We start from the raw sequence: 15,490 nt of genomic DNA, 5'->3' as shown, positions 1-15,490 counted from the left end.
CAGTTAGGGAACACATTTCCGAGTGATATCAGGCAGTCCTCATTTCTGGTGTCTGTGAAATGGGCCTTAAGAACTCATTTATTTATGCATTGGGGGGGCAGTTTTGTCTGAAAAGCAATACAGAAAGCTTTTAAATAAATAAACATTGCAGTATAACCCCCCCCCCCTCCTCAGACTGCCAACTTCTCTCTTTTAAAACTGAGCACAGAGAAGAATAGGGTTCTGTTCATATTTGCATAATGGAGAAATGCAATTTGCTTAATGCCATCGGAACAGATCCTCTTCCTTGCGTAGCGTTTTTTTCAGATGGGAATGGGGGGGTGGGGAGGTTTCTACCTACTTTTTACCAGCTACTATGCTAAATTTGACAGTATTGAAAGAAGTTCGGGGCTGGGATATTTTGTGTGTGTGTGTGTAAATATTTTTTATTTCATTTTACGATGCGTATATATAACAGAACAGCAGGTGTTGAAAATAAAAAGATGAAGAATAAAACTGGAAAATAAGCATGTGGAATGCGTAAGCAGGAGTCAAAATAATGAAAATCTGAGTAGTGGTGCCTTGGTTCTCAAACTTTATCCATTCCGGAAGTTCGTTCCAAAACTAAAACGTTCCAAAACCAAGGTGCGCCTTCCCATAGAAAGCAATGCAAAATGCATTAATCCGTTCCAGACTTTTAAAAAACAACCCCCCAAACAGCAACTTAACATGAATTTTACTATCTAACGGGACCATCAATCCATAAAATGAAAGCAATAAACAATGTACTGCTGCTACACAATCAATTAATCAGCAGCTGAACCACACAGACACAAAAACAAAAATGAAAGTTGCAATAATGAAAAAATATATAGCAAAAACAGATGTCAGCGTAGCACTCAAAACAGAAGCGTAACACTCAGATCAGAAGCATAACACTCAAAAGGGAGCATGTTCTGCTTCCGAAAAAGTTCACAAACCGGAACACTTACTTCCAGGTTTGCAGTGTTTGGGTTCCAAGTTGTTTGAGTACCAAGATGTTTGAGAACCAAGGTGCCACTGTAAAGAACGTTGACGTTATTTGGTAGTTTGTGAAATAAATAAGGGAACTATCGAGTCAAGTTTCAGATGTTGCCGGGCCTGCGATGAGAGTTGTTTTGAAAATGACGATTCTGCTATATATGTAACCAAAGAATGCAGGTCACCCCTCTTGAAATCTCAAATTATGTGTAATTTTCTCCATTGTATCTCAATTCCGGACTAAGTGCTACCCAGCGCCCAGTGTAAAATTCTGGGCTGTTTTTCCATTGAGCTGCAATTAGCATTCGAGTGACAAAGGAAGTAAAACGAGGTGGATAACAATTAAGGATTTATTATGTTTTCTGAATGTATTGGAAAATTTATATAGAAAGGTTTATTGTTTTGTGTACATTCAATTGTAAGATAAAACATATGCGATGGGACTTGACAGGAAGTCAAAACTGAAGAAAAGGTTTTGTAAGATAAAAAAGGGGGGAAATACTTATTTTCATTATTTTCATTATTAATTTTTTTCTCTGTGTTTTGTACGGAATGTTTGGGAGGAAATAAATAACACATAACAAACATAATATTGATGTATGTAATTTTTATTTCTCAATTATATTTTGTGGTAGTACAGTGGTAGTACAGTGGTGCCCCGCAAGACGAATGCCTTGCAAGACGGAAAACTCGCTAGACGAAAGAGTTTTCCGTTTTGGAGGTGCTTTGCAAAACGAATTTCCTATGGTCTTGCTTCGCAAGACGAAAATGTCTTGCGAGTTCCTGCGGGGTTTTTTCCCTCCCCCCCCCTTTTTCTAAGCTGCTAAGCCGCTTATCTGCTAAGCCGATAAGCCGCTAAAAGCCGCTAATAGCGCTAATCCGCTAAGCCGTCAATGGGCTTGCTTCGCAAGACGAAAAAACCGCTAAACGAAGAGACTCGCGGAACGGATTCTTTTCATCTTGCGAGGCACCACTGTAATGTTTTTTGTAGCATAAAATCATTCCGCAATTTTTTTTAAAAAAAGAGCTGCAATTAGCTATCCTAGGTGCCAAGATCATCTAGGAGCCCAGTTATTTTGATGATACACCTTACATTGGTACCCTCAAAGCGTGTGTGTCTGTGTTGCCCCACGCTTTTCCTGGTGGGGGTCTCTGTGCCCTGGCTTAGCCTCACTCTCTCCTTCCTGTGCCCCCCACTCCCTGTTTCTCCCACCTCCCCGAACCCAGTGAGTCCGTCGTCTGCACCACCCGAGCCACTGTGATGCTGTATGATGATGCCAACAAGAAATGGGTGCCCGCAGGCAGCGGGCCGCAGGCCTTCAGCCGTATCCAAATCTACCACAGCCCCGTCAACAACACGTTCAGGGTCGTGGGGAGAAAGATGCAGCCGGACCAACAGGTAAGGACCCCCCCCCACACACACACAGCAAAGATGAGGGAGGGAAGGGAAGGTCCGTCCCTCCTGTGATGTTAGAGAAGGGTTCCTCAACCTCGGTCCTCCAGATGTTTTGAGACTACAATTCCCATCATCCCTGACCACTGGTCCTGCTAGCTAGGGATCATGGGAGTTGTAGGCCAAAAAACACCTGAAGGGCTGAGGTTGAGGAAGCCTGTGTTAAGAGCATCTCCAGTGTCGCCATAGCAACCATCCTAGCTCTGGGTACCCAAAGGGGCTCTTTCTCTCTTCCTGGGTACCTAAAGGGGCTCTTTCTCTCTCCCTCTCCTGGGGTGCACGGATCTGTGTCCGGGGCTCTCCCCTATTTATTTACGTAATTTCGTCGAATTTATACTTGCCCCAAAGCAGTTTACAAAACTGTCAAATTACAGGCTAATACATTTTTTTTAAAATTAAATTCAGCAGTAAACTAAAAACCAGATGGACGCAGGTGTCAATGTTCCCAACCTCTCCAGGTACAAATAAATGTTTTTAGCGTGCACTGAAAAGGGTGCGGCGAAGTCGCCGGTCTGTTGTCAACAGGCAGGGAGTTCCAATAGTGCCACACTAAAATATCGACTTCCAGCCCCCTGCAAAGAGGAGAGGGAGGGGAAGGATTTTGGGGGAGCTGGCTAGGTCACTTCATCGTTCACATCTCCTTTTGCACTTCGTTAAACCGCTGCATGTTTTCGAGGAGTCTTTGGCCTTCTGACAACTCCCCGCGAATCTGAGTTTGCTGCCGTGCCCATTTTACAGATGGAGCAAACTGAGGCTGCTGTCAACAGGCAGGGAGTTCCAATAGTGCCACACTAAAATATCGACTTCTTACAAACGCGGAATGGAGATCGTGGCTCACACTTTCCCATCCTCTTATTTTGACCTGCTGAATATCTTGCCGTTACAAAATGAAGGAGCAGCAGAGCCTCGCTTTGGCTCTCAGGTTGCGTGAAAGGGGTCAAGTCTTGGCACCAGAAAGGGGTCGGGTTTGGCGCCAGGGGAGGGTCCAAAATGCTTGTGCACCCTGCCTGGGGCTGATGGGTGTTGGAGGGCACCAAGTTGGCAAAATCCTTCTTGGCTCAGCTTTTTTTTTACCCCCCCCCCTTTCCCTCTCCCAAAGGTGGTCATCAACAGCCCAATCGTGAAAGGGCTAAAATACAACCAGGCTACGCCCAACTTTCACCAGTGGCGAGATGCCCGCCAAGTCTGGGGGCTCAACTTTGGCACCAAAGAGGACGCTAGCCAGTTTGCTGGTGGAATGATGGCTGCCCTGGAGGCTCTGGATTCAGGTGAGGGGGAGATAGAAGAATCGGGGTATCTCGCTGGGGTGCTGGAAAGGTTTTACATCTTGCGGGGATTGTTCTTGTTGTTGTTTAGTTGTTTAGTCTTGTCCGCCTCTTCGTGACCCCCTGGACCAGAGCACGCCAGGCACTCCTGTCTTCCACGGCCTCCCGCAGTTTGGTCAAACTCATGCTGGTCGCTTCGAGAACACTGTCCCACCATCTCGTCCTCTGCCGTCCCCTTCTCCTTGTGCCCTCCATCTTTCCCAACATCAGGGTCTTTTCCAGGAAGTCTTCTCTTCTCCTGAGGTGGCCAAAGTATTGGAGCCTCAGCTTCAGGATCTGTCCTTCCAGTGAGCACTCAGGGCTGATTTCCCTAAGAATGGAGAGGTTTGATCTTCTTGCAGTCCATGGGATTCTCAAGAGTCTCCTCCAGCACCAGAATTCAAAAGCATCCATTCTTCGGCGATCAGCCTTCTTGATGGTCCAGCTCTCACTTCCATACATCACTACTGGGAAAACCAGAGCTTTAACTATACGGACCCTTGTTGGCAAAGTGATGTCTCTGCTTTTTAAGATGCTGTCTAGGTTTGTCATTGTCTTGCGGGGATACTCAGCCTTAAACTTGCAAGGGAGAAGGGCGAGACTCGCCCTGGTCTGGTCTGCCAAACTGGCTCTAAATCCTGATTTTTTTTCACACCCCGCAGGGAACTCTGCAGCTCCACGGCCCATCCAGAACGGCCCCACGGCGGAAGAAATGGCGGAGCAGCAGAAAAGGTACTGCGGGACTCCCTGCTACTACATTGTTTTACTGCCCTGAGCAACGCCTTGCGGGGCCTCTGCCTACTCCAGTTTAGTACCAAGCTAGGTTCACAGGACGCAGGTGGCGCTGTGGGTTAAAGCCTCAGCGCCTAGGACTTGCCGATCGAAAGGTCGGCGGTTCGAATCCCTGCGGCGGGGTGCGCTCCCGCTGCTCGGTCCCAGCGCCTGCCAACCTAGCAGTTCGAAAGCACCTCCGGGTGCAAGTAGATAAATAGGGACCGCTTACCAGCGGGAAGGTAAACGGCGTTTCCGTGTGCGACTCTGGCTCGCCAGAGCAGCGATGTCACACTGGCCACGTGACCCGGAAGTGTCTCCGGACAGCGCTGGCCCCTGGCCTCTTAAGTGAGATGGGCGCACAACCCCAGAGTCTGTCAAGACTGGCCCGTACGGGCAGGGGTACCTTTACCTTTACCTTTAGGTTCACAGGGTCTGATGGGTGCCAGGTTGGCAGAGGCCGGCCCAGGCTGTGTCCTCAGTGCTTGTGCCCTCAAAAGAGGCACAAGCTTCAATTCCTTTAAGATCATAGAATGGTAGCGCTGGAGGGGAAAGGGTCATCTAGTCCAACCCTCTGCAAAAAGGAGAGGGAGGGGGAGGATTTTGGTGGAAGCAGGCTAGGTCACCTTTAATGTTTAATAGGTTATTGTATTTTAATATTCTGTTGGAAGCCGTCCAGAGTGGCGGAGTAATAATAATAATAATAATAATAATAATAATAATAATAATAACTTCATCATTCACATCTCCTTTTGCACTTTGTTAAACCACTGCATGTTTTCAAGGAGTCCTTGCCTTTCCGACAAATCCCCGCGAATCTGAGGTTGCTGCCGTGCCCATTTTACAGACGGAGCAAACTGAGGCTGCGAAGCAGCTGACCCCTGAGGGCCACCCGATTGAGTCCGTTGGCTGAGGTGGACACTGTAACCGAGCCCCTCTTCCCCAAATCCAGTGGGTCTCCCTCCCGCCAGCTTTTCCTTCCCTCGGCCCCCAGTGCGAATCGCGCCTCCTTATTTTGCTCCGATTCATTTTCGGCCAGAATGGAAAGGGCATGCAGAAACCTCAGTCCCCAACAGTGGCCTCTCTTGGGAGAGACCCCTGGGAGAGACCCCTGCCTCTGCAACCCTGGAGAGAGGCTGCCGACCCATGCAGGCAATACTGGGGGTCCGATCCGGTACACAGGTCAGCAGACAATTGCTGCTAATTCCCCCAGCCCTCCTTCATGCCTCCATTCGCAGCAGAGGGCGTTCCCAGCTTAGCTGCTAATCGGCTTGAGGGGTCATCAGGTCACCCAGTTGCCCCACTCGCTGCCTCCATTCCGGCCGCCTGTTCCCAGCGTGCGCAGAGCACCTCGTTCCTGGGGGGGGCCGCCCCACACCTGCCCCAGCTCTTGGCCATGTGTGGCTTTGCAGTGTCCGGGATTTTGCCAGAGCCGCCGCAGAAGTGAGTGGCAGCGATTGGGGGGGGGGGGCTGAAAACAGGGGAGGGGGGGCAGCCCAGGTGGGCCTCATCCTGCCCAGGCGCCTCTCCTGGGCCCTCCGACTGCAGGGGAGCCCTGATTTTCTCTTTTCTCCCCCCCCCCCACTCCAGGCAGCAGCAGCAGCTGGAGAGGGAGCAACAGGAGCAGGCCGAGCGAGAACGGCGGGTGACAATCTCAGGTGGGTCCCTGGGGTGGGGTGGGGGGACAAGCAGCACCCAGTGGGTGACCCCAACCCTCCCTCCCTCTCCCAGGTGAGTGTGGGGTGCAAAACCCCTTTTCTGTTTCAGGACCTTGGCCGGTAATGGCTCTGGGGAGAGACTTGGAAATGTGCCTGGAGGGTTATGGGGTTTTTGCAGGGTGCGGGGTGCCCTCGACAAAGCCCCCCCCCCAAACATGAGTGGGGTGACCTCAGTGACCTCCGTGAGTGGGAGGAGGCCGGCCGGCCTCTGAACGCCTGAAGAATAAACAATTGGTTTAGTGTGGATTAACGCGCCCAGGCTGAGGATTTTTTTTGGGGGGGGGGAGAATGGGATGGAGGGCGTTCTGCTAAATGGTGAAGGTCACATCTTCACCCATGCTTAAAGCAGTATGGCTCCCCTTTTAGCAGATGTGGCTTTTCCCCACCCCCACCCAAGCATCCTGGGAACTGTAGTTTGTGGGGGGGGGTGCTGGGGGTTGTCAGGAGAGCCCCATACTCCCCTCCCAAAGGTACAATTGTCAGAGTGGTTTTAACAGACACCCCCTCTTCCCAGGAATCTCTGGAAATTGTCACTCTGTGTGGGGAAGAGGGAGCTTTGGAAATTCTAGTTCTGGAGTGGAAGAGGGAGTTCTGGGAGGGGGGAGGGAGAGCTCTGGAAATTGTAGCTCTAGGAGGGGAAGAGGGAGTTCTGGGAGTTATAGTTCTGGGGGAGGAATTCTGGGAGTTGTAGTTCTGGGAGGGAAAGAGGGAGTTCTGGGAGTTGTAGTTCTGGGAGGGGGAAGGAGGAGTTCTGGAAATTGTAGCTCTAGGAGGGGAAGAGGGAGTTCTGGGAGTTGTAGTTCTGGGAGGGGGAAGGAGGAGTTCTGGGAATTGTAGCTCTAGGAGGGGAAGAGGGAGTTCTGGGAGTTGTAGTTCTGGGAGGGGGAAGGAGGAGTTCTGGGAATTGTAGCTCTAGGAGGGGAAGAGGCAGTTCTGGGAATCATGGCTGTGGGAGGGGAAATAGCACCCTTAACAAACTACAACTCCCAGTATCCTTTGGGGGAAGCCAGGGCTGTTTAAAGAGGTTTGGTAGTCCTTTAAATGTGACGTGCGGATGTGACCTAAGAAAATATCTTGGGCTGGGCACACAGGTGTTCCGTGCTTGTGGGGTGGCTGTGATGAGATGCCTCCCTCTGCCCCTCTATGCGACCCCACATTCTGCAGAACTGTGTAGCATTGGAAAGGGACCCTAAGGGGTCATCCAGCTCAACCCCCTGCCTTGCTGGAGCCACAACCGAAACCTCTCTTCTTGCAGTGCCTGCAGGGACCCCTTCGGGAGGAGGGCCCCCGCCCCCACCAGGACCCCCGCCTGCCCCGCCATGCCCGCCCCCGGGCCCACCGCCAGGAGCACCAGCGGGGCCACCCCCACCTCCGGGGCCTCCGCCACCGCCCGGCCCTCCGCCTGGCCCCCCTGGCCCTCCACCTCCGGGAGGGGGGCCGCCCCCTGCGCCGCCCCTCCCGCCTCCCCAGGGCCCGGCAGGAGGGGGCGGCCCGCCCTCCGGCTTGGCAGCTGCCCTCGCAGGGGCAAAGCTCAAGAAAGTGGGCAAGGTGAGTAAAGGCAACTCCGCGGGTGGTGGGAATTGTAGTTCAGGCGCCCGGTTTCCCCCAAGGCTGTAGATGGGAGTTGTAGCTGGGCACCCTCTCGGCGCCTTCGCCTTAACCCTTAACCCTGTTCTTCTTCCGCAGGAGGAGGCGCCAAAGGCCACGGCTGGCGCGGCACCCCCACCGAGTGGAGGGGGAGGCGGGGGGCTCATGGAGGAAATGAGCGCCATGTTGGCACGGCGGTGAGTGCAGAGGAACCTCGCGGGGCGGGTGGGTGGGTGGCAGTGAGGGGGCCTGGCTCAGTGGCGCAGAGTACCAGTCTTCCTATTTAAATCCAAGACTCTTGAGGACTAGGATCTTAGCTCTCAATTTGTCAAGGAAAAGATCCTGGCTCTGTGGTGCATCATGCAAAAGGGCCCAGGAATCAGACCCTGGCAGCAGTTCCAGGTAGGGCTGAGGACCCAGGCGAGACGGAGCCCCTTTCTGGGCTCAGGCAAGGCCTGTTTTTCTCCCAATAGTCGTAGGAGAAGGTTGCCAAATTCCTGATTTCTCTTCGTCTTGCGCCCTGCTTGGAACAGGGTGCCCCACAAGTGTAGTAATTTCACAAGCAAGAATGCGTTTGGCTGAAAAGTGCACAGTGAAGGCGTCTGCCTGGTGTCAAGTGGCAGAGAGTTCCAGAGTCTAGCCGCTGCACTAAAAGCTGGATTTATTACAAACGCAGAAGGGGTGTTCTGTGACAGGGCTGCTTCCATAGATCGATGAGACGGCATCTAGGGAGTGAGGCGATCTTGAACAACCCGTTTCTCTCTCTCTCCCCCCCAAATCCCATCTCCCCAGGAGAAAAGTTGCGGATCAGGGTGAGAAACCCATTCCAAAGAAAGATGAAGGTCCCGTAAGTACCTGGCTCCCCTTCCCTGCCCCATAGGGTCCAGTTTGAGAACCAGAAGTTTAGAAATCTGGGATTCATTCATCCCCCCCCCCCCCCAGCAAAATTCATTCATTTATTATTGCAATGCAGTTTTCCCAACGCTGGATTGAAAAGAAAAACACACCTCGAATTGATATATGAAAGACAAATAAAATCAAGGGAAATCCCACCAAATATGGAACAGATTAAAAAATTACCTTTCTAAGTGTCTGCACAGGCTTGTCAGAACAGGGATATTTTCAGCTGGTGCCAAAATAAGGCGCCTGCTCCATCTCATGAGGCAGGGGGTTCCAAAGGCCAAACAACCGAGTTCTTGCAAATGCAGAAAAGGGTCATTATTGGCACCTGTGTAGTAGGGCCAGTTTATATGGCACCTTTTCCTGCAGGGTGGCAAACATTGCCCTCTGCGTCCCCAGTTCACTTCCTACAACAACAACAACCCTAGGAGGCGGGTTGGGCTGAGAGGCATTGACTAGCGTCCCTCTCTGGTTTTTGCTTTGCAGAGCAGGAGGGTCCCCCTGGGGGTGGAACTGAGGCTGGTGGCTTCTCATGTCTCATTTGCCATCTCTGTTTCTTTCCCCACAGCAAAACGACACGGACGCTGGTGCCAAGACCACAGGTAGGCAAAGGGGCCCAGAAGGCGGGTGATAGACTAGAGTGGGCACAGACCCTCCAGCCAGTGGAAGACCCACCTTGTAACTTGCCACGGCTACTGGGCATGGTGACGATGCTCAAATCCTGCTTGCGGCTTTCCCTTTGACACTGGAGTAGATTTATTACGTGTGGGTTAAACCACAGAGCCTAGGGCTTGCCGATCAGAAGGTTGGCGGTTCGAATCCCCGCAACGGGGTGAGCTCCCATTGCTTGGTCCCTGCTCCTGCCAACCTAGCAGTTCGAAAGCATGTCAAAGTGCAAGTAGATAAATAGGTACCACTCCGGCGGGAAGGTAAACGGCGTTTCCGTGCGCTGCACCGGTTCGCCAGAAGCGGCTTAGTCATGCTGGCCACATGACCCAGAAGCTGTACGCCGGCTCCCTCAGCCAGTAAAGCGAGATGAGCGCCGCAACCCCAGAGTCGGCCACGACTGGACCTAATGGTCAGGGGTCCCTTTAGCTTTTATAGGTGCTGGAAGCTGGGAAACCCAGCCAGATGTGCAGGGTATGAATAGTTAAAATGATCATTATGAATCCAGAAGCTGGGCTTTTATTTATGGAGCTTCCAGGTCCAGTAGCAGTCTATCTGGACTCCTGCGTTCTCGGGGGCCATTGGCCGCTGTGAGAACAGGGCGCTGGACTCGATGGGCCCCCCTTGGCCTGATCCAGCAGCCGGTCTCTTTGGAGATACGCGAGGGCCGTTCGCTCTAGAGTTCCCAGGCGCCTGGGGAACGCTAAGCGGGGGCTTCAACAGGAAGTCAGGAGTGTCCAGGGGGTCTGCGCCTCTGCCATCCACAGCCCCCTACCCATCCTCTCCCTCCTTGCTTTGTCCTAGATTCCTTCCGCAGGCCTTGGGAGAAGACCAGCACGACGCTACCCAGGTAAGTGACACCTGTCCATCATGGTTATTTTGAATTTCTCTGAAATCCCCCCACCTTTTTTCCTGGCACCAAGTTTCCACGAAGCCAGTGGAATTGGTGTGTGTGTGTTTTATTTGTGTGCCGTGTTTCTCCCCCTCCTTGACCCACAAAGTGGGGAGCAGGCGGTGGGGGGGGGTGGCGGCTATCTTGCTTGCCCCCCACCCAAGCCGTGTCTCAGTCTTTCTCTTCTCTGCCCCCCCCCCAACGCTCAGGACAACTGTGACCCAGAGAAGCACCACACCCTCCGCTGCAGCCCGTCCACAGTTCGGCCAGTCTAGGTATCAGGCAGGGAGGGCATAATAATAATAATAATAATAATAATAATAATAATAATAATAAAATAATTATTTATACCCTACTCAAACATTGAATTTGTAAAAGCAGCATAAAATACAGTATAAAAACATAAATAACAATGAAATTCGAAAATCAATTAGATAATCTCCAGGGCTAGCTGGCTGAATTGGTCCTACTTGGGCCAGCGAGGAGACCAGGGGAGAATTAGCTGTGGGGTCTCAGAGCAGGTGATCTTCATAAAAGGGGAGGGAAGAGAAGGGAAATAAAAGATCAGGCTGAATTCAAATTAAAGGCCAGGTGGAATAGCTGTGTCTTACAGGCCCGACGGAAGGAGGTTAAATCCTGAAGGGCCCTGGTCTCACGGGACAGAGCATTCCACCAGGTGGGAGCCACCACTGAAAAGGCCCTGCCCCTGGTGGAGGATCGACTTATATCTGCTAAGTACCCCCGTAGAACCATAGAAGGGCACCCCAGGGCTCATCAAACCCAACCCGCTGCGATACAGGAATCACGGCCGACTTCAAACGTACCTGGAGCCTTCCCTGAGCAGAAGGTGCCCACTTAGCTCTCGCTGCTGGGTTTCTTTTAAGACCGGGCTGGGTGGAGAGGTATCTGTGCCCCCACCAGGCGCTGCCGAACTACAACTCCCATCCTTCTCCATGGCCTGGGCTGATGGGAGTTGGCACCCAAGCACAGCTTTCTAAGCTGATTCAGGGACTCTGCAGCATCTAAGAAAAGCCCGGGGGGCGTTTCTGTTGCCAACGAAAAAGAGAACATTTTCTGCAGAAGGAAAGCTTGCAAGGCAGGGAGAGAGGAAAGCAAGCCCCACACTGTCCCCCCCCCCCCCATAGGCAAATACTTCCTGTATGAGGGCTGTGCAAGCTGCCTCCCGCCCAGCCATGTTCCCGAGCAGTGTGGTACAGTGGTTAGAGCATCAGACTGGCACCGAGGAGAGACCTGGATTCGAATCCCCCACTCAGCCACAAAGCTCACTGTCGCTGCATCTCTCTGTTGCTGTTTGTGGGGGAGAATTAAATGAGGGGGGGGGGAGAACCTGGAGCGCCACTTTGGAAATAAAAGTGGGATAGAAACACAATAAAATAATCACAATATGATTATCAGTTATTGGCTTCGTTATTGGTGCTCCCTCGGGGCCAAACGAGATTGGCTGTTGGTTTTTGCAACCTGGTTTTTGTTAACGAAATAGCAGCCCCAGGGAGGGAGGTGGTTTTCCTGCAGGGGAAATCCCCCCTTCCGAAGCAGCTGTTTGCATTCATGGAAAACTCGATGGCAGCTGCCTGTTTGGCGGGTCTGATGCTGCAAAGCTTAGCCTGCCCCCCCCCCTGAAATCTTTCCTTTACTTTCTCGCCAACCCCAGGATGAAATCCGCCGGAGCAATCACCGGTTCGGAACCTGCTGGTGGCGGCGGTGGAGGAGATGAGTCGGAGCTGGAACGGGTGAAACAGGTAAACCTGCCTTTTTGGGTCCAAGCTAACGTCACCTAGAACCAGAGAAGGGGACACCCTAGAGTCATCTAGTCCAACCCCCTACAATGCAGGAATCTCAGCTAATGATTATTATTTTATTTTAATTAAAGATTTTCTTGGTTTACAAAAGTATGTGCAATGTCTCTCGCTCTTTTTTTCCAAGTAACCTTTTTTACAGATCAGCTAATGAGCAGCTAATGATTATTTCAAAGATACTCCTTTTTTGGCTGGTTGGAGGGTTCTGTTCTGTTCTTTCCCTGGTGCCAGAGTTGTTGGGGGGGGGGGGGTCCAGTCTTCTCCCTCTTCCCTCTGGGCCCTAAATGCATGTCTTTCCAACCCCCACCCTAGGAACTCTTGCAGGAGGTCCGGCGGGAATTACAGAAAATGAAAGAGGAAATCATACAGGGTAAGTTATGAAGGCTTTTGGTTTTTTTTTTTTTTAATAAGTGGTATATAAGTTTTACAAAATAAATTATATATATTTTTCACTCCATAAGACCGTATTTTTCACTCCATTAGACGCCCTTCCCCCCCCCCCTAAAAAGTAAGGGGAAATGTCTGTGCTTCTTATGGAGTGGATGTGTGGTCCCTGGAGCCAAATTGCCCACAGGCGAAAAACAGATCATGCTTTTTTTTTTAAAGAGGGAAGGGGGTGTTGAAACAAAGCCGCTGGTGGGCAAGCGATCGGGAGCGAGATAAGGGATGCTAGAGATAAAGGAGGCTGCCTGGGAGGGGGGAGGTAAAGACAGCAAACTTGCAAAGGGGGGAAACAGGAAGACAAAAGCAATAAGGAGAGAAATTAAAAGAAAAGGAGGAGCAAAAAACTGCTCCAGCTAAGGAAAAGACACTAGGTAAAGGTAAAGGGACCCCTGACCATTAGGTCCAGTCGTGACCGTCTCTGGGGTTGCGGCGCTCATCTCGCTTTACTGGCCAAGGGAGCCGGCATACAGCTTCCGGGTCGTGTGGCCAGCATGACTAAGCCACTTCGGGCGAACCAGAGCAGCGCACGGAAACGCCGTTTACCTTCCCGCTATTTATCTACTTGCCATTTGAGGTGCTTTCGAACTGCTAGGTTGGCAGGAGCAGGGACCGAGCAACGGGAGCTCACCCCGTCACAGGGATTCGAACCACCAACCTTCTGATCGGCAGGTCCTAGGCTCTGTGGTTTAACCCACAGCGCCCCCCCCCCCCGCGTCCCAAGGAAAAGACACTACAGTAAGGCAAACAAGAGGGAAGGGAGTGTTGAAAGGAAGCAGCAGATTGGCAAGCGATCGGAACGGAGATAAGGGACGCTAGAGATAAAGGAGGCTACCTGGGATGGGGGAGGTAAAAGCCCATGGATCCTTAGGAGTGAAAAATACAATATATAACCTGCAGCTGTCTTCCCCAACCTGGGGCTGTCCAGCTGTGTTGGATTACAACTCCCATGAGCCAGTGTGTCTTATCGACTGTGCCGTCAGGGGCTGATGGGAGTTGTAGTCTGAAGCAGCTATGCAAAGCCCCCCCCCCCCCCCCGGGTTGGAAAAGCCTGGCTTTTCTAGACAGCGCTGGAATATTTTGGATCGCTGAAAGGGCCCGGCTTCATATTTTCGTTTTCTCTCTCTCTTGCCGCAGCATTTGTGACAGAGCTACGGAAGCGGGGGTCTCCTTAGTGCAACCCCCCTCAAGAAAGAAAGAAACCCCCCCCCCCAACTTGCCGGTGCCTCCTGGAGCCAGCAGTTCAATCCTCCGAAACGTGCAGGAAAGAATAAAAGCGGAAGAAGATAAAAAGAACGAACTTGATCACCCCTTTTCTCCCCACGCCCCACCCCCAAACGCACCAAATGAGCTCCACACAAAACACACACAAACACCTTTTCCCGTCGGCTCCCATGCCCCCGCTGTGCAATTTCCGGGGAGGGGGGTAAAGAGAATCTGTGGCAGCCGCCCACCCCAGGAAAGGCAGGACCCCCACCTGTGCCTTACCCAGAGCAATAGCAGCACCCCTCCTTCGTCCTCTGCTTCCTGCCCGCCCCCCCCACCACAACGAGGGGCTTGTTCCCGCAGGAGGTGTGCAAGGGGGGGGTGCGTTTCCCTGGCGGAACTGGCTCCTTCCCCCTCCCCTCCCGCCACCACTTAACACTGTGCCATTCCCAGAGAGGGCTAGACTCTCCATCACCCGCAAATCACCCTTTTTCACGCTTGGACCAAGACGCCTGTGTCTGTTTTTTCTTTCTCTCCTCCGACCCCCCCCAAAAAAAAACAACAACCATGGCATGGGAAGGGGGGTGCAGGCAGCCCAGCCAGGGACCCTTAGACGTTTTTGGGGGGCAGGCAGTAGCATGAGAAACACCTGTTTTTCCCGGGCTTCAGGGAATTGCATCAGCTTAACCAAACTGGAGAAGTTTCCTTTCCTTTGAAGGTAGTGGTCGGCAACTGGGTTGCCCCAAAGGCCAAACCTGCCCTGACTTTCCTGAGCTTCCTTCCTCACCTAAACCAGCAACATTTCCCTTTTTAGCTAAGGCAGCAGGTCTCTCGGACCCTTCCTTCCTCCAGACACGACGCCAGGGGTTGGGTTTGCGATAAGGGGACCAAGGAACGGAACAAAGGTGGCCTGAACCTTCTCTGTAGTTTGGGGGCGCAGTTATATATTTTCCCCAGCGGAAGGGTGACAAACCGCAGCGTTCCTGCTGCTGGTAATGTGATCCGGGCCAAATTCCGGCCACCTAGTTGCCAACCACAACCTTTTTATTTTTAAAAGGGCACCCTTACCTGCAATGCATGGGGGGCCCCCCTCGCTAGTCATGCATGCCCTTCCCTGGAAGATGGACCACTTTGCTGAAAAGGACAGCTTCCACGGCCCCCTCCCCAATTAATAATAATTACCACCCCACTTCCTAGTACCTTTTCTCATTTCACACGCTCTCTCTTGCTGGGCTCATTCTGAAAAAAAATATATTTTACTCAACCCCACCCACTCACCCATCTCTCTGCTCTCACCTCTCTGGGTAATGATTTGTTTTTATTTTTAATAATAATAAAAAAAGAGGATTTCGCTCCCCTCTGCCTCCTATCGGGAAGCGCCGAGGGGAAAGCAAGGCAGGGTTCTTGGCTTTTCTACTGAGCTGTAATTTTTTGACTTTTGTTATTTTTTTGTCTAGCTGGATGGAATATTATATTTTGATTTTTTTAATTATTATTATTATTATTACTGAACTGTCGGGTATTTCTGCCCACCCTCTGGCCTCACCGCACATGTTCACCTGCAAATCGGCACTAGGGTCTAGGGCACATGCACCAAACTTCTCTAGGAATAAATCTTTTCCTTTTTTGTAAAATTGCAAAAAAAAAAAAGGGGGCCTCTGCGTGGTTTTTTCCTCTCTTACTGGTGGCACTCTCACTGGGCTCAGAGAACTGTATGTGGGATAGCGGAAAGGAAA

At 51.7% G+C, this 15,490-nt stretch overlaps 1 protein-coding gene across 4 annotated transcripts in view; it reads left to right on the top strand.

Annotated features, from left to right (window-relative positions):
• Positions 1-14,301, top strand: part of VASP (vasodilator stimulated phosphoprotein) — a 43,070-nt gene extending 28,769 nt beyond the window's left edge. For 3 of the 4 annotated variants that reach the window (XM_079985545.1, XM_079985544.1, XM_079985542.1), the window contains 13 exons: positions 2,227-2,398; positions 3,552-3,720; positions 4,419-4,488; positions 6,118-6,185; positions 7,501-7,793; positions 7,932-8,029; positions 8,625-8,679; positions 9,301-9,334; positions 10,203-10,248; positions 10,500-10,565; positions 11,963-12,050; positions 12,420-12,477; positions 13,686-14,301. In XM_079985545.1, the coding sequence (XP_079841671.1) occupies positions 2,227-2,398; positions 3,552-3,720; positions 4,419-4,488; positions 6,118-6,185; positions 7,501-7,793; positions 7,932-8,029; positions 8,625-8,679; positions 9,301-9,334; positions 10,203-10,248; positions 10,500-10,565; positions 11,963-12,050; positions 12,420-12,477; positions 13,686-13,723 (1,255 nt within the window). In that variant the 3' untranslated portion in view covers positions 13,724-14,301. The remainder of the gene's footprint in view (positions 1-2,226; positions 2,399-3,551; positions 3,721-4,418; positions 4,489-6,117; positions 6,186-7,500; positions 7,794-7,931; positions 8,030-8,624; positions 8,680-9,300; positions 9,335-10,202; positions 10,249-10,499; positions 10,566-11,962; positions 12,051-12,419; positions 12,478-13,685) is intronic. The other variant, XM_079985543.1, reaches the window with a different exon arrangement.
• Positions 14,302-15,490: the final 1,189 nt, after the last annotated feature.

Source organism: Podarcis cretensis, assembly GCF_951804945.1.
Source record: "Podarcis cretensis genome assembly, chromosome: 8".
In the NCBI taxonomy this organism is placed as follows: Eukaryota; Metazoa; Chordata; class Lepidosauria; order Squamata; family Lacertidae; genus Podarcis; species Podarcis cretensis.
The sequence above is the reverse complement of the archived record's forward strand: the minus strand, read 5'-3'. Positions and strand labels throughout refer to the sequence as shown.